A 27,753-nucleotide genomic window follows, 5' to 3' on the forward strand; every position below is an offset into this window, starting at 1 on the left:
ACAGGAGGCTGGTCACTCAGGCAAGGCCCACCAGTATTTTTTTACTTTGATTAAGTGTCCACAACATCTTCACAAGGGAGGAGGGAGAGAAAATCAGAACAAATTTGCCCTCCATCCGGTGAACTCCTTGACTGCCCCACCAGGTCCAGTGATTGCTAGCCGCATTGCATCAACTGCTTTAAACCTCCCCACTACCACCACTTCTCCACTTCCAGGGAATAGATAAGAAGGAAGAGAATGACACAGACCCTCCAGGTGTACCTATTTTCCAGGGACAACCCCTATTTTACAGAAGCCCATTCTAGTTTCTGATTTGATCCTGGAATGTCCTGCTTTTTCCTTAGGATGTTCCTATTTTCATCGAAGAAACATTGGAAGGTATGGAGTTATCCAACTCCCGAGCCACCTGAAGGCAATCTTGTATAGGAATTTTAAAAAAATGTTTAATGTTTTGTTATGTTTTTATATATGTTGGAAGCTGCCCAGAGTGGCTGGTGGAGTAGTAAAATTATCATTATGGAATGGGACATCCCTATTTTCATTGGATAAATATTGGGAGGGTATGAAGTCATAAAATGGAGAAACATGTAAAGATGTCTATCTTTGCAAACTATAGCTGCAATGGGAGGTTCATCGCAGATAGAGACAATAGCATAAAGTCAAGCGTAATACTTGCTCACTTGGGTTTTATTTTGGTTTTATTAATTGCTTGAGGCTGAGAGCTGATTTCTGCAAAGTTGGTTGATTTAAAGAGGCTAGGAGCACAGATAAAAGGAAGGTCACAGAAGCTGCCTCCTCAACTGGAGGGAAGGCAAATATCCATGCAGCCCCACTTCTGGCCTCTGTGTGCTTATATGATGCCATATTGGGCCAGCTCATGTAGCTCCAAGTGGCTGAAGGCTTCCCAGGGGCAGATCACAGTAATATCTGAAAGAAAGAGAGAAGCATCAGGGCAGCCTATGTATATCCTTATTGCCAAAGGTCATTGTGCTTCTAGGCTGAAATCTGCCCCAAAGGCCTATGGTGACAACTGAAGAAGAAGAGTTTGGATTTGATATCCCGCTTTATCACTACCCTAAGGAGTCTCAAACCAGCTCACAATCTCCTTTCCCTTCCTCCCCCACAACAAACACTCTGTGAGGTGAGTGAGGCTGAGAGACTTCAGAGAAGTGTGACTAGCCCAAGGTCACCCAGCAGCTGCATGTGGAGGAGCGGGGACACGAACCCAGTTCACCAGATTACAAGGGCGCCACTCTTAACCACTACACCACACTGGCTCTCACACTGGTCGAGGAAGCAATTGTGGGGATTCATAATCATAAATGTAGCTCATGTGAAGTAAGGACTTCAGCTTCTGTGCAGTGGTGTTTAGAGAGAAGGGACTCTATCAAAACACCGCATGGTATGTTGGCATGGTCTTACCCAAAAGTGGGGATGCCAAGACGAGCGATTAAAAACAGTCCTCAACCAATGAATGGCAGGAGGTAGCACTAGTAGACACGCAAAGAAAGTGCTGCAAGTGCTATGGAGGTAGTGGGCTGCACTAAGGCCTTCTGGGAAGGAGAAACAATCTCAGGACATGCAAACACAAGCTGCTTCCCAGGCCTGCCTCCATCCTTAGGCAAAACACATAGATTCCTTGGTAGGCGGAAAACGTCAATAAAGAGAAACCAGGCAGTTTTTGTACTAACAAAGGTGCAGATTGGTGTGGTGTGCTAAAAATAGGAATCTTTGGTACCTGTTCCCAAGCCCTCCATACCAGGGATGTCATCGCCAAATCTGCAAAGGAAAAGAGAATGAGCAGTCTACGATGCATTTGGCTTTTTCACCCAACCCGGATCATTCCTCCACATTATATACTCCATGGATGGCCAATGTGATGCCCTCCAGATGTTGGACTACAACTCCCATCAGCCCCAGCTAACCTGACCAAAAACCAGGGATGGTGAGAGTTGTGGCCCAATAAAATCTAGAGGGCAACATGTGGTCTATCCCTGATATAATTTCTTTATAGGGCTCCACGTGGAGCTGTTGGTGATTTTTCCATGCAAGAGCTTAAGTCTCAGGAGAGCCACTGATTCAATAATTCCATACATGGCAGAGCCCTCACTAGCTTTGGGCAAAGTTGCCACAGATTCCTTGCAGGACACAACCGAAACACAGTCTAAAAGGCACATGCATGCTATTGCCATGGTGCCTGACATATTAATCATATTCTAAATATCTTTTGCACAGAACCTGCATTTGCACAAATCAAGAAAGAAAAGAAGAAGAACACCAGATCCATGGTAAACATTACAACCATGTCTCGGACTGGCAAACCTTGCACTTTTGAAACCTAAACGAAAGCAATTCAGCATGCCATCGTTGAGTTCTATCTGCTGCAGTACCGACAAGACAAGACGGATGAATATTAAAGTACATTGCATTTCCAAGCGAACATAGCAAGTGAGGCCAGTGGTTTGTCTAGCTCAGTATTTTCTAGTTACAGGTAGGTAGCCGTGTTAGTCTGCCGTATACGAAACAAAATAAAAAAAATTCCTTCCAGTCGCACCTTAAGAGACCAACTAAGTTTGTTTTCGGTATGAGCTTTCGTGTGCATGCACACTTCTTCAGATATCTGAAGAATAACAAACTTAGCTGATCTCTAAGGTGCTACTGGAAGGAATTTTTTTTTATTTAGTATTTTCTATACATGTTAATCGTTGCATCGTTGTCAAATATCTGGACCAGCCATTTCCCCAGAATAACAATTTGCACCACATCACCAACTTAGTGCCCTATTTGGCAGCGAGAAAGTGAGTTCCTTAATTGAGAAAGATGATCGTGGAAGAGGTATTGTGAAGGAGATTTGTTCCTGAATAGACAAATGACTAGATTCACTGATGGGAAAGGTTCCAACCTGCTGCTTGTAAAGGAATCGTTCCCAGCCAGAAAAATCTGCTGGCAGAGAGAATAATGTTACAAGCAGCAGGATTGGACCTGTCCCCTCCGTTACCAACAGATTGATTAATGAGTCAGCATTCTGGCTTTCTGTTCCACATAGCAGGCTGGCATGCTGACTCATAAGAAACCATTCTGTTCCTTGTGGGTGCAAACTGAATAGCTTCACTAGTTTAAATCCCAATACCATCGGATCCAAAATGTGTATGGATGGCAATTGTTATCCCAGGGCAGGATTCAAGGTGTTACATGTGCAGAGCAGGTCAGTGGCGTAGCGTGGGGGGTGCCAAGGGTGCCGGCCGCACCGGGCGCAACATCTGGGGGGGCGCGCTCGCTGCCTCCGGAGTCGCCGAAGAGCCTCGGGCGCAGGCTGTAGCGGAGCCGCATGTCTCGCGGAACCGACGAGCTGTGCGCGCGTCTGGGCTAAAGGCGCCCGGCAGGCAGCGGCTCTCAGCGCTCGCCGCGGAGGACGCACCAGGCAGCCCCTCCTCACAGCCCCGCCTCCGCCAGTGCTGCTGCAGCTGCTGGGCCGTTGCATTTTCCTCGCCTCTCTGCCCCCCTCCTCCTCTGGGCAAGTGGCGTCGTTTGGGCGGCAGCGCCAGCGGCAACTCGCAGGTTAGGGGTTAGGGGGGGCGCAAAATACTTGCCTTGCCCTGGGTTAGGGGGCGCAAATTACTTGCGTTGCCCCGGGTGCTGACAACTCACGCTACGCCGCTGGAGCAGGTTCCAATCATGCAACAGAACTTCGCCTCCCTTGCCCATGTGTACCCCATAAATCTGCACTGGAAGGTTGAGAGAATGCCCAGACAGGTATGGGGGTACATGCAAGAAAGGAGGGGAGTAAGGAGAAGGAAGGTACCGCATTTTTCCATGTATAAGACACCTCCATGTATAAGACGACCCCTATTTTTTGAGCCCAAAATTAAGAATATTTAATTGCAACGTTCCATGTATAAGACAATTTTAAACTTTAAAAAATTGGGGGGAAATAGAGTCTTATACATGGAAATATACAGTTATTTATGTGTGAGCAGACCTTGTTCCCTGTTTGCATATCCCACTTAGCATTGCATTGAATTCCACTCTCAGAAAAGTTCTCCTTTATTTTGGGGGACCCTAAATCATTGTTTGTTAGCATTGTGGCAAACACAGTAATTCCCATTTTGAGTCATCTGGGAGCAGGAGAGGAGAAATAGGAATGTTTTTGAAACCTGCTGTTAATACTGGAAGTAAATGTGTGTTCTATAGACTGAATGTGTTCTCTAAAGCTGGCCCACCCATGAAGTAGGGTGAGGCGGTTACCTCAGGCGGCACCTACTCAAGGGGTGGCAGGAGTGTTCTGCCACCCAGCTTTGCTGCTGGTCTCTCCAGCCTCTAGGGGCAGAGAAGGAATCAAAGCTCTGCAGAATACCTCCCCTCCTGTCTCAAGGGGAAGCCCTTCTGGAGTTTGTGCCCTCATCTCAGGCGTGGCAGCAGCAGACCCTCCAGGTGTCCTATTTTCCAGGGACATCCCTGATTTAGAGAAGCCGTCCCAGTTTTTTATTTGATCCTGGAATTTCCCGCTTTTCCTTAGGATGTCCTTATTTTCATTGGAGAAACGTTGGAGGGTATGGAGTTATTACAACTCCAGAGCCATCTGAAGGCAATCCTGTATAGGGAGTTTTTTTTAAACAATGTTTAATGTTTTATTATGTTTTTATATGTGTTGGAAGCTGCCCAGAGTGGCTGGGGTAACCCAGTAAGATGTGTGGGATGTAAATAGTAAAATTATCATTATGGAATGGGACGTTCTTATTTTTACTGGAGAAATGTTGGAGGGTACGCAACAGGGCATTTCACCTCAGGTGACAAAACGCCCCAGGTAGCCCGTTTCCTATACACAAAACAATGGTTTTATAACTGCTCCTGGACTGGTAGGGATGCTAGCTGTTGATAGCGGTGGGGAAGAAGAAGAAGAAGAAGAGTAGTTTGGCTTTGATATCCCGCCTTTCACTCCCTTTAAGGAGTCTCAAAGCGGCTAGCATTCTCCTTTCCCTTCCTCCCCCACAACAAACACTGTGTGAGGTGAGTGAGGCTGAGAGACTTCAGAGAAGTGTGACTGGCCCAAGGTCACCCAGCAGCTGCATGTGGAGGGGCGGGGAAGCGAACCCGATTCACCAGATTACGAATCTACCACTCTTAACCACTACACCACACTGGCTGTTTTTGGAGGAACATGAAATCAGTCCTCTTCACCCAAGTAACGTCTCCATCTCTCACCCTTGGACACCCTTCTTTGGTGGCTTGCTTTTAAACTGCCTGGTTTGCCTCTGCTTGAATTTGGGGGGTCCTTTTCTGGGGGTGGCAGGACCTCCAGTCACTCTGGTGGCCGATTTGATTTCCGGCTTGGGAGGTTCGAGGCTCATGGCTGCCGTGAAGAGAAAACACCGTGGCACCAAATATGGCTTCCGATTCCTGTGGTTTAATCTGTTGTGAAGAAAGGAAGGAGGGAAAAGGATTATATTCCCAGGTCTAGTTTTTCTGTGGACAGCTAATTACGTCAGCTGTTGAACTTCCATCACATATTGAGTTCATGTTCCAAAGAAGAGAAACAAATGAGGTGCAACATCTTTAACTCCAGAATATATATACTGAGTCAGACCATTAACTCATCTAATCCAGTGAAGTTAATACTAATTGGTAGCGGCTCTGCAGGGTTTCAGGAGGGGGGCATAGCCAAACTCACCTGAAGATGCTTTTGCCTTCTAAGACACAACTCCTCACAGATATTTCCATACATAACAGTTCCAGGTTTATCACCATTCACTCTTTGAGTAGCACAGAGCGAAATACAGCGGTACCTTGGGTTACATACGCTTCGGGTTACATACGCTTCAGGTTACAGACTCTGCTAACCCAGAAATATTACCTTGGGTTAAGAACTTTGCGTCAGGATGAGAACAGAAATCGTGCTCCGGGGGCACGGCAGCAGCAGGAAGTCCCATTAGCTAAAGTGGTGCTTCAGGTTAAGAACAGTTTCAGGTTAAGAACAGACCTCCGGAACAAATTAAGTACAGTGGTACCTCACAAGACGAATGCCTCGCAAGACGAAAAACACGCAAGACGAAAGAGATTTCTGTTTTTTTAATCGTTCCACAAGACGAATTTCCCTATGGGCTTGCTTCGCAAGACGAAATGTTTGTTTCCTTTTTCTTAAAGCCGCTAAGCCGCTAATAGCCGTGCTTCGCAAGACGAAAAAACCGCAAGACGAAGAGACTCGCGGAACGGATTAATTTCGTCTTGTGAGGCACCACTGTATCTCTACACTTGGACTGGAACCCATGTGTGGACCAAGCTTTGATGTTGGAACACTCATTATTCCATCTGAAACTTCAGATTATAATGTTCAAAAAGTAGCTGGCTAGGATCCAGGAAATACCTGATTTATCTCGGCCTTGTCTGGGTGTGGCCTTGTAGAAGCCGCTCCCTGTTCAACTCACCCGATGTTTTCTATTTCACTTTCATCCCTAGGAATGAGGTCAAGAAGACACTGGAATGGGGTTGCACAGGAGGAGAGTGCCATGTGAAGTTTACTCTCGGCGAATGGCGCGTGCCAAACGCACCTGGCATGGCAATGCACTTGACACACAGCAGTGCAGATAGAATGTGCCCATGCGCACCCAATGGACAGCTAAATTTGGTTTGTTGCTTTATGAGCCCTCAGCAGATCGCACAGCCTAGCCAAAGAAAAGCTGCCGGCTGTTGTCGTTAGGACACTAGGATAAATGGGCCATTGGTCTGGTGCACTGTTGCGTTTATTTTGTTCATAGATAAATCCCTAAACAAATGCTAATCTGATTAAACCTTTTCTCCCGCTCTCCAGTAAACAAGCTTGCTAATATTTGCACTTGTTTACAGGATTATTATTTCAGGGGGAGAGGGTTTTACTTTTGTTCATTAGTTATTACCATCCCTCTCTGAAAACTGCTGCATATCCTGCATAGCCCTGCTACTCCCAGTCTCAGTAATGTTAATTTTTCCAGATCATGATATTTATTCCACATCTATTCTAGCAAATGAGGGAGGATTTAGCATCTTAATTGCTTTTCTGAGGATTCCCACACCTTGTATCTAAAAAGCCAAACCATTAAAAAAGTTATGATTCATATATGCAGCCAATCAAATAAATGCGTACATTCACCCCATTGTTTAATTATACAAAATTAGCCACAACTCTCACATCTACTTTTATGCTCCCGTATCCATTAACTTCATTGTTATTTGCCAACGCCAAGCTGTCTCGTCAAGCTACAAAAAGCTGTTCATTTTTAATTTTTAATTTTTGCTGCCTTGCTATTCCTTGGAAGTCTCACTTCCTCTCATGTCAGTATGCATAGCATTGCAGGATCAGTCAGTTTTATGATGCTTTTATATTTGCTGGAAGCTGCCCAGAGACACTGGGCAACCCAGTTAGATAGGCAGGGTACAAAGAATAAAATTATTAATATTATGCATGCTAATAGCCACCCTATGGCAGAAAGGCAGTACAGTGGATGCTCAGGTTGCGAACATGATCCGTGCGGGATGCACGTTTGCAACCCACAGCATTTGCAACCCAGAGTGGCACACCTGCGCATGCGCAGGTTGCGATTCAGTGCTTCTGCGCATGCGCAAATCGCGGTTTAGTGCTTCTGCGCATGTGCTTCTGCCGAAACCTGGAAGTAACCCGTTCCGGTACTTCTGGGTTTCGGCGGGTCTGTAACCTGAAAAAACGCAACCTGAAGCATCTGTAACCCAAGATATGACTGTATTTGCCCAAAGCTACCCAGTGACATCACATGGCTGATCAACACACAGTCTGTTGCACCCGTGGGACTATAGCTGGGTCTATCCTCCCAGGAATACAACCACAACGAGACCCACATTAAAGCAGAAGTGGCAAGTTGGGTGGACTAAACAGGTCAGTAACTAGGAGCCAAATAAAAACATAAGGGGTCTGCTACTCACCAGACGTCAGTGTTAACGTTTGCCTGAACCACTGCAGCAAGAATTAAGAGCTGCCAGTGAGTGTATCTCTAGCTTGCAAACACTCTGGAGAGGTTTCAAAGGGGTTTGCTAGATTTATTCTGCTCCTCCTAATAGGATTATATCTCTTGTTTCTAAGCCGGTATCAACCTCAATGACAGGTACATTGTGGGCTGGATGTTCAGAACATGAGGAGTGGGGGAAATGTATGGAAATTTTCCCAGATCAATTGTGATAGGCTCAGCATCTGCCTGTTGCCTCTAGAACCAGTAGACAAATGCACTTCCACGACACTACATGCCCAATGGTGTTCTGTGCAGTTTGAAGAAGAAGAGAAGAGTTTGGATTTGATATCCCGCTTTATCACTACCCTAAGGAGTCTCTAAGCGACTAACAATCTCCTTTCCCTTCCTCCCCCACAACAAACACTCTGTGAGGTGAGTGGGGCTGAGAGACTTCAGAGAAGCGTGACTAGCCCAAGGTCACCCAGCAGCTGCATGTGGAGGAGTGGAGATGCGAGCCCGGTTCACCAGATTACGAGTCCACCACTCTTAACCACTACACCACACTGGCTCATATACTCCTATGCCAGCAGACATTGTCACCATAGGAAATCAAAATATCCTATTTGGGCCTGCAGGGGCTGCACATCCACTTCTGTTTTATATGGTTTGGGCAGGAATGGCAAGGCTTAGTGAGAGGAGGGTGGAGGCATCCAGCAGAACGACACAAATTACCGGTAGTCTAATACAAGTGTTATCTATGTTTAGACAGCAGTTGTGGAATACTTGGAAAACAAGATCTGCAATAACCAAGTGCTGAGTGACTGTGGGAGATGATGGCTGCAGGCAAGACTTCTCAATGCATTGCACTCAGGGGCAGAGAAGGGTGCAAGAGGATACACAGAGGTTCCCTTTAATGATCAGCTGTTCAGCAGAGCAATAGGAAACTGTAGGTTACAGGGAGCTAAGGCCATTTCCACCTAATGGTCTATATTGCTTGCAAAATGTTCCTCTACACCAGAGATCATTACAAAGCAAAATGTCCTGAAAGTAAGCTTGCCATCTGGCTAGAAAACAAAACAAAACCTGTCCTGACCTGCTTTTGCACCTTAAAATATATGCCCATCAGGTTGCTGTTGGGAGGTACTGCCACGGGAACTGGTAAAAAAAAAAAGAGTTGGTGATCTTAAAGTAAGAAGATAGCTGCAGCTATACTCTGTGCAAGAATCAGAAACAAAGGGCTGTCTGTGTAAACATAAGGTGGCGTGGTGAATTAAAGGCTTCTGATGTCCTTCTTTCTCACAGGCAAGAATTCCTACCAATGAATTTCAGTACAATTAGTTTCACGCCACTTGCACCAAATTAAGCATTTTTTTTAAAAAAAGTTGGTACACAAAGTGATCCAGCTGTGTTCACTTAACAGAATGTAGCTTAATCCTATTTGCTAAAGTCTAGCTAGCTGTAATTCGTGGAACGTTCAGCAGTTCCATTAAAGTGACCTGCGATTAGGCTGTCTGAGAAATCCTTTAGAGCAAGGGAGTTAGGAAAGGATCGTAAGTGATATTATCCTGGCAAACCAGGGACAAGGGTGGCGGTTTGCTTTTCTAGAAGGGGCCAGAGGAAATACAAAGCTTTGCACAAGATCCTTCTCTGGGATTTTGAAATGCAGTTTGTGGCTTTTTACCGATGAGGCAAGGCTATTGTTAGCTGGTCTGAATTAAGTGGAATTAACACAGCCAAATGGAAATTTCTCTTTTTTAGGAATGCCATCTTTTTAATTGGCTCCTTTAACAGCAGGCACAATGTTCATTCTGCAAAAAAGGTTCACTGGCAGATTTGTGCCAGTTAACAGTGATCCTAAAGGTACAGAGCCAGTTTTGCCAGTTTTTTTGTGGTCAGTTGGCAATCATAGGCAGTACTCTATACGCAGGTATCACATGACTAGGCAGCTCCCCAATAATAATATTACACAGAAATATATGCTATCATCGAGGGGGCAAAGTAAGAGCTACAATTGGCAGCATTGCTGGAAATGGAGACAAAACCTGCCAAGCCCTCTGCCCTGCCCAATATTGCTTTGCTGCATCCTTAGCAGCATTGCTGATTGTAGGCCCTTTATGGGGAAAAGTAGAGGACAATGGAAGCCATTCACTTTTATGGCTCATCCTCAATCTATGTAACAGGGCAGCTATAAGGATTACTGAAATAATGTAGGCTAAGCGCTGTGGTGTAAACCACTGAGCCTTGGGCTTGCCGGTCGGAAAGTCGGTGGTTTGAATCCCCATGACGGGGTGAGCTCCCATTGTTTGATCCCAGCTCCTTCCAACCTAGCAGTTCGAAAGCATGTCAAAGTGCAAGTAGATAAATAGGTATCGCTCCAGTGGGAAGGTAAATGGCGTTTCCGTGCACTGCTCTGGTTTCTCCAGAAGTGGCTTAGTCATGCTGGCCACATAACCCGGAAAAACTGTCTGCAGACAAACGTTGGCTCCCTCAGCCAGTAAAGTGAGATGAGCACTGCAACGCCAGAGTCATTCATGACTGGACTTAACTGTCAGGGGTCCTTTACCTTTACCTTTTTAAGCACTTTCAATCGTCATAGTAAATAACATTATCATCCTATTGAGTGGCACTCATAACAAGAGTCATCAGCCAACCTGAGATAGGCTTAACTCCAATCTTAAACCAGCATTGTTTTTCATTATTAAATAATAAATACAGTTAAACATAATAATCATCATTGGATACAGGATAAGGACATCTTTTTAAGAACAGGTAGTTTAAATTTAACAGAATATTAGGACTGCATATCATCCCGATAGGCTTAATAATACTGGGACTCCTGTATAAAATTAGACTTGCCCCTTCTACTTCAGAAAAGGGAGAATAAACAATCAGGATAGATTATGGCCCAAGACCAGGCATGAGGTATGTAGCTGTGACAGTGTTGTTGTTTTTCTTTTAAAAAGGTTTCAGTCTTTCTTCATTCGGAATCTGATCTCCATCTTTAAGATCGTTTTTATATTCTCATCCTGTATGTGTTTGTCCACAGCTGCTAATGCCTGTTCTCCACCATCCTGGTAATACTTCAGAAGCTCTTCAGTGTATGCAATCCACACACAGTTGTGGCATCCACTCATGCAACAGTTTGTGGGGGGGAGAAGTGTTGGAGGGTTGGCAAAAGCAGAATCTTTGTCCTCTGAAGAAGCAGCCTCTTCCTTGGAGCTAGGCTCCTTGCCCATCAGGGAAGTAGTATTTTTGGAACCATTGCCCTGTGCATCTGCGTGCATGTACCGCCGTCCATCGACCATCAGCATTGCAGGGAACCGCCACATGTTAACTAAGTACTTGTGATGGGATCTGTGCAAAGGCACTGCAGTACCACAATTGTGCGGGTGCCTGAATAGATAGATGCATTCCTAGCAAGAACAAAAACATAAACAAATGGATTAAACCCTTTCTATATCCCCATCAATTATTTCCAGTACCTCCCATCCATCCCAGGGTGTGATCTGCCAGATTTCATGTATTTTATTCATAAAATTTGTAACACGTGCTATACCAGGGGTCAGCAAACTTTTTCAGCAGGGGGCCAGTCCACTGTCCCTCCGACGTTGTGGGGGGCCGGACTATATTTTGGGGGAAAAGAAGAAGAACAAACAAATTCCTATGCCCCACAAATAACCCATAGATGCATTTTAAATAAGAGCACACATTCTACTCATGTAAAAACATGCTGATTCCTGGACCGTCTGCAGGCCGGATTTAAAAGGCGATTGGGCCGGATCCGGCCCCTGGGCCTTAGTTTGCCTACCTACCCATGTGTTATACCGTATGTCCCAATTGCAGTATCAGTAATGACAAATTCACACTCCGAAGGGTTTTAAAATCTGCAACATATTAAACTCATACGTCTTGCCTCTGGGGCAAGCAGCCATCCTCATTGAATCTGCCCAACCTCCTGTTAAAGACACCTCAGTCAGCAGCTATCACGTTTTGAGGCAACAAGTCCTGTAAATAAAGTGTGTGTTGTGGGAAGTCTGAACAGAAATGGAGCGTCAACAAATGCATGTATACTGAACGCCACACAGGGAGATGCAAACCTGTGGTCCTCCAGGTGTTGTTACCGGACTTCCAACTCCCACCACCCCGATCCATGGACGCTGTGGGTTGGGGGATACTGAGGACTTGGAGAAACATCTAGGGCTATTGTAGCTGAGTAGAAGGCTCTCCCATCAAGTGTCAAGGAGATAAAGTACTACACAACCTTCAGAAGACATCTTAAGGCAGCCCTGTATTGGGAAGTTCTTAATGTTTAGTATTTCAATATGCTTTTGTATATGTTGGAAGCTGCCCAGAGTGGCTGGGGCATACCAGTCAGGTGGGCAGGGTGAGTGCCTTTTTATGGGGGTATGCAGTACCAGGACTATTTTTTTCTAGAAGAAAAACACTGGTTAAAAATGTGGTGCTTACTGTAACAACTTCATGGTAAGTAGTGCCCCCCCCCCCCTTTTAGAAGAAAAACACTAGGCAGGGTACAAATAAAATACAGTCAAACCTTGGTTGTCGAATGTAATCCGTTCTGGAATAATGTTCGGCTTCCAAAACGTTTGACAACTGAGGCACGGCTTCCGATGGTTGCGAGAGCTTATCATAGAATCATAGAATAGAATCATAGAATCATAGAGTTGGAAGAGACCACAAGGGCCATCGAGTCCAACCCCCTGCCAAGCAGGAAACACCATCAGAGCACTCCTGACATATGGTTGTCAAGCCTCTGCTTAAAGACCTCCAAAGTAGGAGCTTCTTGCACTAAAGTGGAAGCCACACCGGACATTTGGGTTCCAAAACATGTTCGAAAACCGGAACATTTACTTCCGGGTTTTCGGCATCTGGGAATCAAAACATATGATAACAGAGTTGTTTAGGAACCAAGGTTTGACTGTAATGATAATGATGATGATAACGGAAGCTGCCTAGAGCGGCTATGGCAACCCAGTCAGATAGGCAGGATCAGTGCTTTCTTTTTTTATGGGGCTACACAGCACCTTTTCTAGAAGAAAAACACTGGTTTAAAATGTGGCACTAAGTGTAGCAACTTAATGGTGAGTACCGGCCCCTTTTTTCTAGAATAAAAACACTGGGCAGGGTACAAAAAAATAATGATAATGATGACCATTATGATAATAACAATAATAATAAGGGTAATAATAATTGTGATCAGAGTCTTTCATGGTGGAGCAGCTCACAAATCCCCTTCTAGAAACAGTCGCCACAACATTATTGCTATTTGCTGTGGCGCCCTATAAACAAAACACAAGCCATCGCCTGAGGCCTGTAACTCTAAAAAGCGAAAGGGAAAAGCGGGGTGCCTCTTCAAGCGGGCATTTTAGGCACAGCTGACTCCCGGCTGCTCTCTCCCTTTGCCTCCTCCCAGCAGCTTCTCCGTTCGCGGGCAAGAGCGACCCCCTCACCTTCCCCGGCGAGCGCCCGGCCGCTGCTGCTGCTGCAGCCTGAGACCCGGCCAGCCACCGGCTGCAGCGGAGGGCGCCCACTAACAGCAGCATCAACATCAGCTCCGGATTGCCTGGGAAGAAGCCACGCCCCGTCCCTGCGCCGGGCGCCGAGACTGGCATCTCTCTCGGCCAATGGCCTCAGCGACCTCGAGGGAGGGGAACGACGAGATGTCAAACGGTGGGCGTGTGAAAAAAAGAACACAGCCAATGGGAAGCAGGCAAAGGGAGGGCACCGGAAGTAGAGCTGGCGCACGTGGGTGAAGCGGAAAGGAAAGAAGAGGCGCGATGGGCAAAAGGAAGGTGCGGACGCAGGTGGCGCCTGCTGCCACCGCCTCGCGGGAAGGGGCTGCTCCAAGGGGCAGGTGAGTGTTTATCCCGCCGGTGATGTTTCGGTGTGCGCGTTGTCCGGGGGGGGGTGCTAGCAAACAACAGCCCTGTGAGGTAGGCCCGCGTGATGCGCATCACCCTCCTTATCGCAGACGCGGAGTTGAGGATTGAAAGATTTTTAAGCGGCTTGCTTAAAAAGCGGGCCGATGTCGGGTTTCGGTTGTAGGCTTCGCGGTAGTGGGGTAAGCGTGCCTTTCGGGTTTCTTTCTCTCTTTTTTTGGCACTGGGAATGTCAGCTGCATCTGGAACCCGGCTCAAGATCACCAAAACTCACGCAACAAAACTTGCTTTAATACTGTACTCGGGATGGGTGCGGCTTAAACTTGAGGTCAAGCTTGAGGTTCATTGTTTTTTATTCAGATGATCAGTAGTAGTAGACTCAGTGCTCAGTGTTCGACATACAGTGGTGCCTCAGGTTACATACGCTTCAAGTAACATACTCCGCTAACCCAGAAATAGTGCTTCAGGTTAAGAACTTTGCTTCAGGATGAGAACTGAAATCATGCGGCGGCAGCAGGAGGCCCCATTAGCTAAAGTGGTACCTCAGGTTAAGAGCAATTTCAGGTTAAGAAGGGACCTCTGGAATGAATTAAGTTCTTAACCCGAGGTACCACTGTATATATAAACACCCTCCAGGTGTTGCTAAACTATAACTATTATCCTAATCTTGTGTTGCTTTCGGGTAAATGTAATCAATTGCCACTTTATACCAGGAGTGCTTACCCTGTTTCCCTTCAGGTCTTGGCTTCCCAATTTCTGTTGCTTGTCAGAGGTTATGGGAGTTTTAGCCTTCAACATCTGGAGGGGCATATACTAGGTACCCCTGCTTAGAACATTGATGTCACGATGTAATAAATGATGCTGTTGCAGCTGTCCTGTATGTGGGCATTGTTGTAGCTGCCCCGTACAGATGGTGTAACCTTGACATTCTAATATGGAGCAGCCTGTGAAATTGTGAGCACAAGCTTTTGCCTGCTAGTTGCCTGTGTGATGGACAGCTGCTCTAAACCTGTCATTCAAGCTGGTCTTCTGGTCGTACTTACCATAAGGCATTTTGAAATTTTAATTGGTGGTAGCTATTGTTGAAACAAGCTCTACAACCTTGCCTGTAACACCCCCCCCCTTTAAAACCCTGTAGACAAATTAAGAAGAAGAAAACTCAGTGCCTGGATGAGCAAGAAATTCCTTTTCGGTTGCGGGAAATAATGAGGAGCCGTAATGAATTAAAGAACCCCAAGAGCAAGAAGAAAAAGAAAAAGGGTAAAAAAGCAGTCTTCATGTTTTTCCAACATACACTATGGACCCAACTCTGATAGCTCAGTTGGTTAGAGCATGGTTCTGATAACACCTAGGTTGCAGGTTCGATCCCTATATGGGACAGCTGCATATTTGTGCATTGCAGGGGGGTGGACTAGATCAGGCATCCCCAACCTTCGGCCCTCCAGAAGTTTTGGACTACAATTCCCATCATTCCTGACCACTGGTCCTGTTAGCTAGGGATCATGGGATTTGTAGGCCAAAACATCTGGAGGGCTGCAGGTTGGGAATGCCTGGACTAGGTGATCCTCAGGGTCCCTTCCAACTCTACAATTCTAGGATTACTGTCTCTTTACCATAATAGCACAATACGTCCCTCTGCAACTTTCAGTTCATTAAGCTTTGGCATGGGGAGTTGATCAGTCAGTAACAGCATAACTGTTGTGGATTTGTTTTCATGAAAACTGGGTGTAAATTTATTAAGGAAATAAATAACTCATTGCCAATCCATTTGTCTTTTGGCAACAGCATCCGTTGCCTGCTTATGGCAGAGGGCCAGCAGCTATCTGCTCTAAGGAGCTCTGTAATAATAATAATAATAATAATAATAATTTATTATTTGTACCCCGCCCATCTGCCTGGGTTTCCCCAGCCACTCTGGGCGGCTTCCACAGAAACCAAAAAACACTAAAATATCATACATTAAAAGCTTCCCTGAATAGGGCCGCCTTAAGATGTTTTCTGAATGTCAGGTAGTTGTCCATCACCTTGACATCCGATGGGAGGGCATTCCACAGGGCGGGCGCCACCACCGAAAAGGCCCTCTGCCTGGTTCCCTGTAGCTTCGCTTCTCGCAATGAGGGAACCGCCAGAAGGCCCTCGGCGCTGGACCTCAGTGTCCGGGCAGAACGATGGGGGTGGAGACGCTCCTTCAGGTATACTGGGCCGAAGCCGTTTAGGGCTTTAAAGGTCAACACCAACACTTTGAATTGTGCTCGGAAACGTACTGGGAGCCAATGTAGGTCTTTCAAGACCGGTGTTATGTGGTCTCGGCGGCCGCCCCCAGTCACCAGTCTAGCTGCCGCATTCTGGATTAGTTGTAGTTTCCGAGTCACCTTCAAAGGTAGCCCCACGTAGAGCGCATTGCAGTAGTCCAAGCGGGAGATAACTAGAGCATGCACCACTCTGGCCAGACAGTCAGCGGGCAGGTAGGGTCTCAGCCTGCGTACCAGGTGGAGTTGGTAGACAGCTGCCTTGGATACAGAATTGACCTGCGCCTCCATGGACAGCTGTGAGTCCAAAATGACTCCCAGGCTACGCACCTGGTCCTTCAGGGGCACAGTTACCCCATTCAGGACCAGGGAGTTCTCCACACCAGCCCGCCCCCTGTCCCCCAAAAACAGTACTTCTGTCTTGTCAGGATTCAACTTCAATCCATTAGCCGCAATCAATGCAAAAAACACATGCTATATTGGGAAGTTAATGGATTCCAATGTAATTTGATCCCATATTCAGTTGCGGAGCCAGTCCTCCTAGCTAGCACCAGGACTGTGACATTTTGGGGGTGGGGAAATCTAGGGTGGTTGGACATGGTGTGACACCCATTTATGCCCCACAGAAGTATGTTAGATTGCTCTAGCTTGGACCACTGTCAAATAGACATTGTGCTTGTCTATTTTTGTTTTGCAGAGGGCCAGAGAAATAAAGGGTTTTTTGTCTTCATCTTGCTTTATTTCTCTGGGTGCTGTTGGGCACAGTAAGACTGTAATAGTTTGTGTTTTCATCTCAGAGAAGCAACCAGGTCATATACCGGAGGGTGACATACCTGTGCCAAAATTCAAGCGGCGAAAAGGAGAGGGAGATTCTACTTACATCGGGCGCATTGAGCGGGAAACTCAGCATGTGATGTTCCTTACCAAATACCAGCTGCAGCGTGAACCTGAAAAAGAAGAGCCAGTCCCAGAAAAGTCCCAGAGGAAGAAAGAGTAAGCTTGATCCCTTAGGTAAAGGGACCCCTGACCATTAGGTCCAGTCGTAGACTCGGGTTGCAGTGCTCATCTCACTTTATGGGCCAAGGGAGCCGATGTACAGCTTCCAGGTCATGAGGCCAGCATGACTAAGCCACTTCTGGCGAACCAGAGCAGCGCATGGAAATGCTGTTTACCTTCCCACCGGAGCGGTACCTGTTTATCTACTTGCAATTTGACGTGCTTTCAAACTGCTAGGTTGGCAGGAGCAGGGACCGAGCAACGGGAGCTCACCCCGTCGCGGGGATTTGAACCGCCAACCTTCTTATCGGCAAGCCCTAGGCTCTGTGGTTTAACCCACAGCGCCACCCACGTCCTTAGTTTGCAGCTAATGTTGGAAACTCAGATATATAAGCTAGGTGCCAAATGGCTCCTTAAACCAAGCTTACTGTCACCAAAATGAAATGTCTCATTGCCATTTTGGGGCAAGATGGCTCTAAAGTCTTATTTTTCAAATGATGGGCTGACTGTGATTGATTCTCAGTTAAACATCTGGCTAGTTCAGATGACAACCTTGAGCTAGGGTAAGAACTTTGAGAACTTAAAGAAGAAAAGTCACTTGATCCAGGGACAGCCCAAATAGATATTGGCCTCTTCCTACCTCTTTTTCTTAATGTGACACAGACTATTCATAATGTAAGAATATTCTTCACAACTGTGAGCAAGGCAGTGGGGTGGGGTAAGTGAAGGCAAGCTGCAACAACAAACTGTTAACGTTCTTCACCGCTCCAGCTCAGGCAGCACAGAAAAAGCAATTTGGTTCCTAAAATTCATTCCAATTGTGCAGATAAAATATAACTGATAGAATTCTACGGGATGTGGTATTAGTGTGTGCAAACGGTTCAGGCATGCACCTCCAGGTGGTGGAGATGTCAGGCACCATCCTGGTACCCAGGCATCTGCACTTGGCCGCAGGTGGCCAATAGCCAGGTACACAATGCCTTTTATTGACACAGTATCTTTGTAGCCCTCTTTGCTCTGATTGGGGCTCTGAATTGTATTCCCTTCATCCTCCGTTGAAATTCGTGTGTACAGCTCCTGTTGCATCCTTTCTTCAACAAAACTTGCTTTCTAGTTTTCAGAAGAAGAAGCTGGATAAAATCCGTAGGAAGAAAGAGGAGAAAAAAGCAGCATTGCTGGAGAAAGACTTTCTCAAAGGTAGGGGAAGTATTTTTCAATGTATGGCTTTTTGGCTTTCTTCAGAGTTCCAGAACACCCCAAATCTCTGCTACAGAATTCCAAGGGTTTGAAAACCACCACATCTTTCTTGATGTTTCCTGCATGTATATTTTTTTTCAAGGGGTGCTTTGAGTGTGCATTTATTTATCTGGATATTGAGAATTTCATACTGAGGAGAAGGATTGTGGTGTTGACTTATGTTACAACAGGATACACAATTGCTTTGGATTATGGGATTTGTCTGGATCTTCATAAGGCTGTAGTCTAAGTTCAACTCAAAAAGTATCTTTCTTTGTACTTTATAAAACAAAAACTTGCAGTTTGTGTGGGAACAGAAAGTTGATTTAGCATATCACTGTTTATAGTGATATGTTAAATCATTTGCGTATTATTTATTATCCCGCTCTTCTGGTGCAAAATCCCCACTCAGGATTTAAAAACACCTAACATTCCACACACACACACACACACACACACACACAGCCAAGCAGGATTGGAAAATGAATGCACCCTTAAGCTACATGCCATCTGCTGCAGCATCCAGCCATGGAGAGCTGGTGTTGGGAGTTTTTAGCACTGCAAACACTTTCATCAATTGAACCACCAGTCTCTCTGTCAGTTGTTGTTGTTGTTACTCATTAGTCGCTTTCTTAAACAAATGTAATAACAACAAATAAATAAATAACACATGCAGTAAAATCAACATAAAGCTGAAACAGAATAAAAACGGAAACTTTTTCATATTTTTAAAAGGCAGGACTAAAACATCCCAAGCACTGAAGAAACCAGATAATTAAAAGCCAAAGCCTGGTGGTCTTTGCTATCAAGCAAATCTATTGTCAAGAGGAAGCTTGGTTCCAGCTCCACTTCCAAAGTTTGGACACCTGCTTTTTTGGGCACACCTTTATGTCCAAAGCAACAAATTCCCAGCTGAAATATATAAAAGTGTAATTGCATTGTGTTGAATTTTGTAATAGGGACAGGTACATTTGAATGGGAGCTGAACCGTAGTCTCTGTTGCTGTGTACTGTGGTGATTAACGTACAGGACGGAAAGCCACTTGTTCTTTGCTGTGACATGACAAATGGGAGTGGCTGTGTTGGCCTCTAGACTGGACTTCAGGCTGCTAAATGGGATATTACGGGAGGAGAATATATCTATTTTAGTGCTATCTCCATCTCAATTCAGTCCCTTGGAGCTTACCTCTTTGCCATGCCTTTCAGACTCGGTGAAGTTTGGTGAGGTTGCTGAACAGCCCCCAACAATTACAGCGAAACCTAGAAAGAGTGTTGTCAAAGACAAGGTAAGTTATGTAGCTGCATGAAATTCTATCTCTGTCTTCTAACTTTGCCAGTGACCCTGCTACCTATACAGGAAGTAATTTTACACGATCGGTAGCAAAGCTTGGGAAGAACACCGACTTGGTGTTAGCAATACTATTATCAAACTAGCTGTATCAGAGATTCGGGTATTTCAGGGTTTGTTTGTTTTCTGTAAGCTGGTTCAGTGTTCATGATCATACTCAATCTATAACCTCTTTCCTCTGTGTGCTTCTTTAACTTGAACCAATCTCTCTTACATTCCAGGCCGGCAAGAAGGAGCTTCTGCTGACATCTCTCTTGGGCTCCAGTGGGACACCCTCTACTCCAAAAGTGTTCCACACATCCCTTGCTCGCCAGAGGATCATGCAGGAGGAAAGAGAAAGGGTTGTCCAAGCTTACCGGGACATAAAGAAACGCAAGCAGCAGCAAATGGCTGAAAGTCAGCTTGCTATTGACAAACTAAAGAAGCCCGTCTGAGATGTCAGAATGCTTCCACTGTGCCAGAAAACAGGAAGAAACATTTTAATACAAGGGCAGAGCAGCAGCCAAGATGGCGGTGTATTTAAACGATCCTCTTTTTGGATGACCACATCAAGCCATCTGGACCAGCAAGATTGACTGGTGTTGTACACATTGGGCAATATGGCGGTCGTCTGCTACTTCCAGAAGCAGAGCGAAGTGTATACAGTGGAATTTTTCTAGACTCAACCTTGGAACTTCATGCCTAGTGATCTTAGCAACTTGGGGGTTCTGCAATCTTCTCTTAATTTTCCTCTGGGATTCAGAGTAGAAGGACTAGTATGGGAATGGTCTCGGAGGCAATTACACCGAATAAATATATTTATATTATCCACTGATGCAGCCATTTGGCAGAGGAATGCGGAATGAAAATAGCACCCTGAAAATAACAACAAAGCAAAATGGTCTCATTTGATTTTGAAGGTTATGAAAGGCCCAGTGCTCAGTTATTCCCCCTCTTTCAGTATCAGCGGCAAGTTCTGTATTTTGCTGCTTACTGTCCAGCGCAACTCTGCATCCATATATTCCCCAACAAAGTTGGAGAAACACATTTTGCTCCCACTCTCAATGCACTGGCACAAAGATAAATAAGATGTGAAAGGAGAACGAGGATTGCCAAGCAAAGCTATTTAGGGTTTAAGATACATTTCTTCCCAGCTTGGTCTTCCTCTTGTGGCTGGAAGGTGGTCAGAAATTGTTCTGTTTAATATTACACTGGTAATATGCACATTTTTCCTATCTACTTCTCTGGTGTTTATCTTCCCGCTGGAGCGGTACCTATTTATCTATTTGCACTTTGACGTGCTTTCAAACTGCTAGGTTGGCAGGAGCAGGGACCGAGCAACGGGAGCTCACCCCGTCACAGGGATTCGAACCGCTGACCACCTGATCGGCAAGTCCTAGGCTCTGTGGTTTAACCCACAGCGGCACCCGCGTCCCAGTACATGGGTATATGAGTCTAAAAAGCCTGGGACACAAATTTTCACAGCCATCTAGTGGCTATGGTGGCTCATTTACCAGAAGCAATGTATTTAGCGTTAACTCTGGAAGTGTATACAGTAGTACCTGGGTTCCCAAACGGCTTGGCTCCCGAAAGCCGCAATTGTTCCGGTTTGTGGTGAACGTTTTTCGGAAGCCGAGTGCCCAATGCGGCTTCTGTGGCTTCTGATTGAGTGCAGGAAGCTTCTGCAGCTGATCGGAAGCCGCACTTTGGTTTTTGAATGGTTTCGGGAGTCGAACGGACTCCCGGAACAGATTAAGTTCTAGAACCAAGGTACCACTGTATTCAACGCAAGCTCAACAAGCTTTCTAAAAACACGCTCAAAACATTGGTATATCACTGCCAGTTTTTTATAGTGGGAGTAGATCTCTGTCTCTTGAAAGTTGGACATGCCTGTACTATCTGAAAGCCAAGGAGCATGTGAGTTGCCAGCTTTGAAATATCTTGGGATTATTTTTAGCTGTCCTACTCCACTACCAGATCTGTTGCCTCTTCTCTCCCCACAGCTAGGAGGCATTGCTGTGTCTCTTCTCTGCTGTCCTGTTCTAGTCGCAAAGTTATTTTCCCTGCAGTGGGATGAGGCTTCAGAGCAGATAGTGCTCCCTTGTGACTCCCATCCAGTATTGGGATGGAAGTCTCCCAGGAATGGGTTTACCGTCACAGAGTGGATTTGAAGGTGCCTTACTGTGGCAGCCTATTCAGGGTGGAACAGAAAGCAAGTCTGCTTTGCAATATTTTAACTGCCCACCATCAAAAGTTTCCAACCCCCCCCCCCAAAAAAAATCAATTAAAAAAAAAAGGGGGATAAATCAAAGTAGGCAAGATCTAAAATGCCTGGGCAAATAGGAAGGTTGTTACTTGGCACTAGAGATCCGACAGTCAGTACCTGGTATAACTCTCTTTGAGGAAGGCATTTCAAAACCGGGACGCCATTACGGAAAAGGCTAAAATACTTAATTCCATCCTGGAATGTGGGGCTGGTGAAGCTAAGAGGGGGGGGAAGACCTATGTCATTTCTCTCTTCTCTCCCCTGCTCCCCCCCCCAAAAAAAAATATTCTTCAAGGCTTCTAGCTTCTTCAGTCACTCACAAGAGTTAATTGAAAACAGGAGCAATTTACTTCCAACGCTGTGGGTAAAACCTCAGCGCCTAGGACTTGCCGATTGCATGGTCGGCGGTTCGAATCCCCGCGGCGCGGTGCGCTCCCGTTGCTCGGTCCCAGCGCCTGCCAACCTAGCAGTTCGAAAGCACCCCTGGGTGCAAGTAGATAAATAGGGACCGCTTACTAGCGGGAAGGTAAACGGCGTTTCCGTGTGCAGCTCTGGCTTGCCAGAGCAGCTTCGTCACGCTGGCCACGTGACCCGGAAGTGTCTGCGGACAGCGCTGGCTCCCGGCCTCTAGAGTGAGATGAGCGCACAACCCTAGAGTCTGTCAAGACTGGCCCGTACGGGCAGGGGTACCTTTACCTTTACCTTTAACAAGATTTGCATTAAAACAGCAACAACCCAGGTTGATGTCCTAGTGGGATGTCCCCATAAGTGCAAACAAAGGAGGTTGGGAAAGAGTGGCAGCGGCGTCTTAAAATGTCTAGCATGGGTCTTGTCAGTAGGTGGCAGGATCTGCCCATAAGCAACAGGGAATCCTCTCTTGTCTTTTTATACTAATATAGTGTGGTACAAGTAGCATCCTGTGGGCTGGGAAGAAGGAGCACCTCTTCTTGTCACAGCCAAATGGCAGGAAACATTATCCTTGATTTATCAGTAGTGAGGGATGTTCCCACAGCTTCTCTTTGCATCACCTGCAGCCTCCATGCAGAATTGGGCTGTAGTTGCTGGTTTGAACCTTTATGTTCACTGTCTGTGTTCTGGCTGAATCTAAGGGGTTACAATCTGTAATACAGCTATTTACTACACTGTGGTGCTGGTTTAGGCTCTAAGAGTATGGTAATTTTCTCACAAAGCACCTGATCTACATCCGCCACCACTTTTAGCTACCTGTTGCTTGAATCATTTTTTTTTTAAGTATATCTTTATGGATTTAAAATAAATACATTTATGGGAAAACAGACAAACAAACAAATAAACATACAATCAAATAATGAAGAAGTCAAACAAACAACCACAATATAAGAAACAACAAAATTAGTATAACTAACATCATTTATACTCCCGATACTGAAATCAGTTATAAAACTTATAAAGAAGGAAATTAAAAATAACTTCCAATTAATCTCACTGTACTTTATCAATTACCTTATACCGCACAGTTGCATATTTCTTATATAGTCTCTTTTCATCTCCCTACTAACCTATATTTATACAATACAAGGATCAGTCTAGTTCTGCCAAATTGTTACTTGAATCATTCTGTTTTACTAGCTTTTCATAGATTATCCCTTGGCTTCTAAAACTCTGGATACAACCAGACTGCTGGGAATGTTATGGTTGCATGTCCTATACAGTCGTACTCAAACAGATGAACACCTTGAGTTTGTTGTGCCTATCACTTTTGCTTGAAAGACAAGTCCTGCACAGACTTCACTGGGAATCGCTAGAGAGTAAGTGCAAAAAGAGCATTCAGGATTGCAGTTCTGTTGGAAGATGTCGCACAATGTTTAGAGCTGAGTGCATTGAACTGCAAGGTTGTTGTTGTTTAGTCGGTTAGTCATGTCCGACTCTTCGTGACCCCATGGATCAGATCATGCCAGGCACTCCTGTCTTCTACTGCCTCCTGCAGTTTGGTCAAACTCATGCTGGTAGCTTCGAGAACACTGTCCAGCCATCTCGTTCTCTGTCGTCCCCTTCTCCTTGTGCCCTCCATCTTTCCCAACATCAGGGTCTTTTCCAGGGAGTCTTCTCATGAGGTGGCCAAAGTATTGGAGCCTTAGCTTCAGGATCTGTCCTTCCAGTGAGCACTCAGGGCTGATTTCCTTAAGAATGGAGAGGTTTGATCTTCTTGCAGTCCATGGGACTCTCAAGAGTCTCCTCCAGCACCATAATTCAAAAGCATTAATTCTTCAGCGATCAGCCTTCTTTATGGTCCAGCTCTCACTTCCATACATCACTACTGGGAAATGCATAGCTTTAACTATACGGACCTTTGTTGGCAAGGTGATGTCTCTGCTTTTTAAGATGCTATCTAGGTTTGTCATTGCTTTTCTCCCAAGAAGCAGGTGTCTTTTAATTTCGTGACTGCTGTCACCATCTGCAGTGATCATGGAGCCCAAGAAAGTAAAATCTCTCACTGCCTCTATTTCTGCAAGGTACGTGCTGCCTTAAAAGCACAAGAATGGGTGCTCAGTTTGTCCCAAAGTATTGCAAGGTCCAGAACTGCTAAGACTGTGCTTTTGGGTGGGCCACGATAGTAAAATGTATTGGCAAGCTCTTGATTCAAAGAGATGCTATGCAGTCTTGAGGTCTGCTGTGCAGCAACTTTTGAGGAGCACCATGTTGTCTTTCCCCATCCTACACATACACAGGGCACCATCAAGGACGGAGTCCCAAGCATGGTGTTTGGGGGTCAGTCCTATTCCTGCAGTTATTTACGTTCAGTTATCCCACAAAGGAGGAATGGAAAGGTAAACTGTCCCCAGAAGAAAGAAAAATGATCAGAAGCATGTTCTGAAGCTGCTGGGGATGGGACAGATGTCGCTGGTTCAAACTACTTGGCTGAGATTTAATTAAAACCAATTTGAGCCTGATTGCACAAACGATGACATTGTGGGTGTGCTGTCCTCAATTAAGAGGACTTGTAAACAGCTTCTCGGATGTACAGCCCGCCTTTTCCTCTATGGCCTTACCTAATTCCTGTTGCACAATGACAGGATGCCCCAGGGGAGAGCTCTCTAGATTTTAGCAGTACTGTATTGCATTCATGTGGGGGCACCAGCTCTATGTATTTGGAACATTTTTCTTAAAGTCAAAAGTAGCTGTGTTAGCCCATAAGAAGAAGGAAAAAGAAACCCCTCAGCTTGCTTGCTTTCTAATTTTATTTTTTAAAAAAAATATCTTTATTGCATTTTTAAAAAAAATTACAGAGAAAGCATAAATTAAAGATTACATCCATATATTCCAAAAAGGGAAAATGCAATATATATATATATATATATATATGCTTTCGTAGATTTTCACGGGTACAGGAATGTAGGTTTTGGTGTCTTCGGGTGTCTACACGGGAAGACACCCGAAGACACCAAAACCTACATATATATATATATATATATATATATATATATATATATATATATGAAAAGAAAAAAAGATTAATAAACAAATGAAAAAGAATTGATCAAGTACAGTTACACCTCGGGTAACGAATGCTGCGGGTTGTGCATTTCTGGGTTGCGGACCGCGCCGAACCTGGAAGTACCGGAACGGGTTATTTCTGGGTTTCAGCACATGTGCAGAAGCACCGAATCACGTCATGCGTGTGTGCAGACGCGGCATTTCAGGCTGCGAACACTGCGGGTTGCGAATGTGCCTCCCGCATGGATCACGTTCGCAACCAGAGGTATGACTGTACACAAAATTATTCAAAGGATACAAACAGAAGTCTGAATATTCTAGACACCAGGTTCTCAGAAAGAAATACATTTGTAGTTTTTCTTCTCTTTCTTTACAGTCACTTTATTTCTGTAAAATAAATCCCTGCTATATTAGTTGACTTCCCTCAGTCTCTTTGCAGCTTCAAGACTTCTCTTAAGTGACAAATATTCTGTATTCATTTATTAAAATCAGGTTTTTTTTCCATTATGGAAAAAACCTCAGCTATCTTGAACCTGCTGCTTGATCTCAGGAACTCCCATGCAGAATTTGGTTACAATATCTTAAGAAGTGCCCAGATTCCTAGTGAACAACTCACTTACCAAGATGAAGATACATTTAATCAGAGAATGGGGCAGTGAGATCTTCAGGCCCCTGAGTTGTGGACGGAGGATGTTTGTCCTTCCAGTTTTGCAATATTTGCCACCATAAGGGGTCTCGGGTTCCATGTTTGTTGCCCCATCTGTTGGTCTCCACACAACAGGACTATAACTGAAGATTGCATGACCATCCACAAATATCAAGGATTTTTCCAAAACAAAGTTAATATGAACAATAACTTCTGGCCAGGAAGAACATGCCACAAGGCATGCCCACATCATACTCATCAAAGGGGCTGTTGTTTTAAAGTTGTCCTCTTTTCCTGAATGTCATGCTTCAGTAGAGCCTAATAAACGCACGTGCAGATTTTCGGACATCTGGCTCCAAGACGCCGTTCATTGCCACTCACAAAAAGAGACACCACAACTTCCAGGGCAGCGTGCATTATTATATTTTGTAAAACTTTCAGCTGCACCTGCCTCTTTACAGTGGAAGGTACAGCCGGTGGTTACCCTGTGGTCATCTCATTTGTGAAGGACCTTTTGTGAAGTGGGGTGAGAGGAGAAAAGGATGCTGGTTTTCTCCAGCACCTTTGGCAGTGGTCAGATGGGTCTCCTCAGCAGTTCTTCTTCCCCTCCTCCCCTTGGCTGTGCTGCCACTTTTCTTCCCTCCATCTTACCAATGAGAGATGAACAGAGGACTACTGAGCCTCTTGGGCTTGCCGATCAGAAGATCGGCAGTTCAAATCCGTGCGACAGGGTGAGCTCTCGTTGCCCTAGCCCAGCTCCTGCCAACCTAGTAGTTCGAAAGCACACCAGAGGAAGTAGATAAATAGGTACAGCTATGGCAGGAAGGTAAAACTGTTCCATTGCGCCAGAAGCAGTTCAGTCATGCTGGCCATATGACCCAGAAAGCTGTCTGTGGACAAACGCTGGCTTCCTTGGCCTGAAGCGATAAGAGTGCCACAATCCCATAGTTGCCTTTGACTGGACTTAATCGCCCAGGGGTCCTTTACTTTTACCTATTGCACACACCCTTAACTGATCTGAAATGTCTGGTTTGCATGATCATTTCCCTCAGAGACAAAGGCAAGACAGTTCAAACACTCCAGTACACGCAGGGTGTATTTTGGATAACAAGCTGACTAATTAGTATGATTTTTTTTTGTGGGGGAGTAAGTCCCATTGAGTTCTTTCTTTGGGACTTATGGTATTTCCATATGTGCTTAGAACTGAAGGCTGTATGCCTAAAGCAGAGGTCCTAAGCATGTGTACACAAGCCCAGTGCTTTTTTTTCTTAACAAATATATTTAGGGGTACTCTCATTTTGACTCGGGAAAATCACCATTTTACAGTTCAAATCAGGAAAAATAAATACAGTAAATGGAAAAATTCACAAAATGTTTAGGGGTATGCGTACCCCCAGAAAAAAGCACTGTACAAGCCTATGTCCCATTGCCCTCAGTGAGGCTTCTGCATAAATGAAGTTATAGGCTACTGCTTTAAGATGGTGGTGCTTATTATTTACAGTGGTACCTCGGGTTAAGAACTTAATTCGTTCTGGAGGTCCGTTCTTAACCTGAAACTGTTCTTAACCTGAGGTACCACTTTAGCTAATGGGGCCTCCCGCTGCTGCGCGATTTCTGTTCTCATCCTGAGGCAAAGTTCTTAACCCAAGGTACTATTTCTGAGTTAGCGGAGTCTGTAACCTGAAGCGTCTGTAACCTGAGGTACCACTGT

The 27,753-nt window shown here is 45.3% G+C and overlaps 3 protein-coding genes across 8 annotated transcripts; 1 reads left to right on the forward strand and 2 right to left on the reverse strand.

Annotated features, from left to right (window-relative positions):
• Nucleotides 1-669: 669 nt before the first annotated feature.
• On the reverse strand, nt 670-9,926 carry PDE6G (phosphodiesterase 6G). 5 transcript variants are annotated; one of them, XM_081180974.1, is made up of 4 exons: nt 7,930-9,926; nt 5,203-5,409; nt 1,739-1,779; nt 670-927 (listed from the first exon to the last, which is right to left on the reverse strand). In XM_081180974.1, exons 2-4 carry the CDS (start codon nt 5,346-5,348, stop codon nt 851-853), a joined length of 264 nt encoding a protein of 87 aa, XP_081037100.1. In that variant the 5' UTR covers nt 5,349-5,409; nt 7,930-9,926; the 3' UTR covers nt 670-850. The 5 variants fall into 5 exon arrangements, with proteins under 5 accessions (XP_081037100.1, XP_081037097.1, XP_081037101.1 ...); XM_081180971.1 differs by lacking the exon at nt 7,930-9,926 and adding an exon at nt 6,423-6,971; XM_081180975.1 differs by lacking the exon at nt 7,930-9,926 and adding an exon at nt 6,362-6,464.
• A 683-nt stretch (nt 9,927-10,609) lies between these two features.
• On the reverse strand, nt 10,610-13,566 carry OXLD1 (oxidoreductase like domain containing 1). The gene is made up of 2 exons (XM_081180969.1): nt 13,421-13,566; nt 10,610-11,365 (listed from the first exon to the last, which is right to left on the reverse strand). The coding sequence occupies exons 1-2, from the start codon at nt 13,517-13,519 to the stop codon at nt 10,919-10,921; spliced, it is 546 nt and encodes a 181-aa protein (XP_081037095.1). The 5' UTR covers nt 13,520-13,566; the 3' UTR covers nt 10,610-10,918.
• A 129-nt stretch (nt 13,567-13,695) lies between these two features.
• CCDC137 (coiled-coil domain containing 137) lies at nt 13,696-20,483 on the forward strand. Of its 2 annotated transcripts, none has more exons than XM_081180966.1 (6): nt 13,696-13,843; nt 15,004-15,109; nt 16,896-17,091; nt 18,209-18,291; nt 19,536-19,615; nt 19,899-20,483. In XM_081180966.1, exons 2-6 carry the CDS (start codon nt 15,055-15,057, stop codon nt 20,109-20,111), a joined length of 627 nt encoding a protein of 208 aa, XP_081037092.1. In that variant the 5' UTR covers nt 13,696-13,843; nt 15,004-15,054; the 3' UTR covers nt 20,112-20,483. The 2 variants fall into 2 exon arrangements, with proteins under 2 accessions (XP_081037092.1, XP_081037091.1); XM_081180965.1 differs by having other exon boundaries at nt 13,696-13,824; nt 14,988-15,109.
• The last annotated feature ends 7,270 nt before the right edge of the window (nt 20,484-27,753 follow it).

The sequence above is a fragment of the Podarcis bocagei genome (genome assembly GCF_964188305.1).
Source record: "Podarcis bocagei genome assembly, chromosome: 2".
NCBI lineage: Eukaryota > Metazoa > Chordata > Lepidosauria > Squamata > Lacertidae > Podarcis > Podarcis bocagei.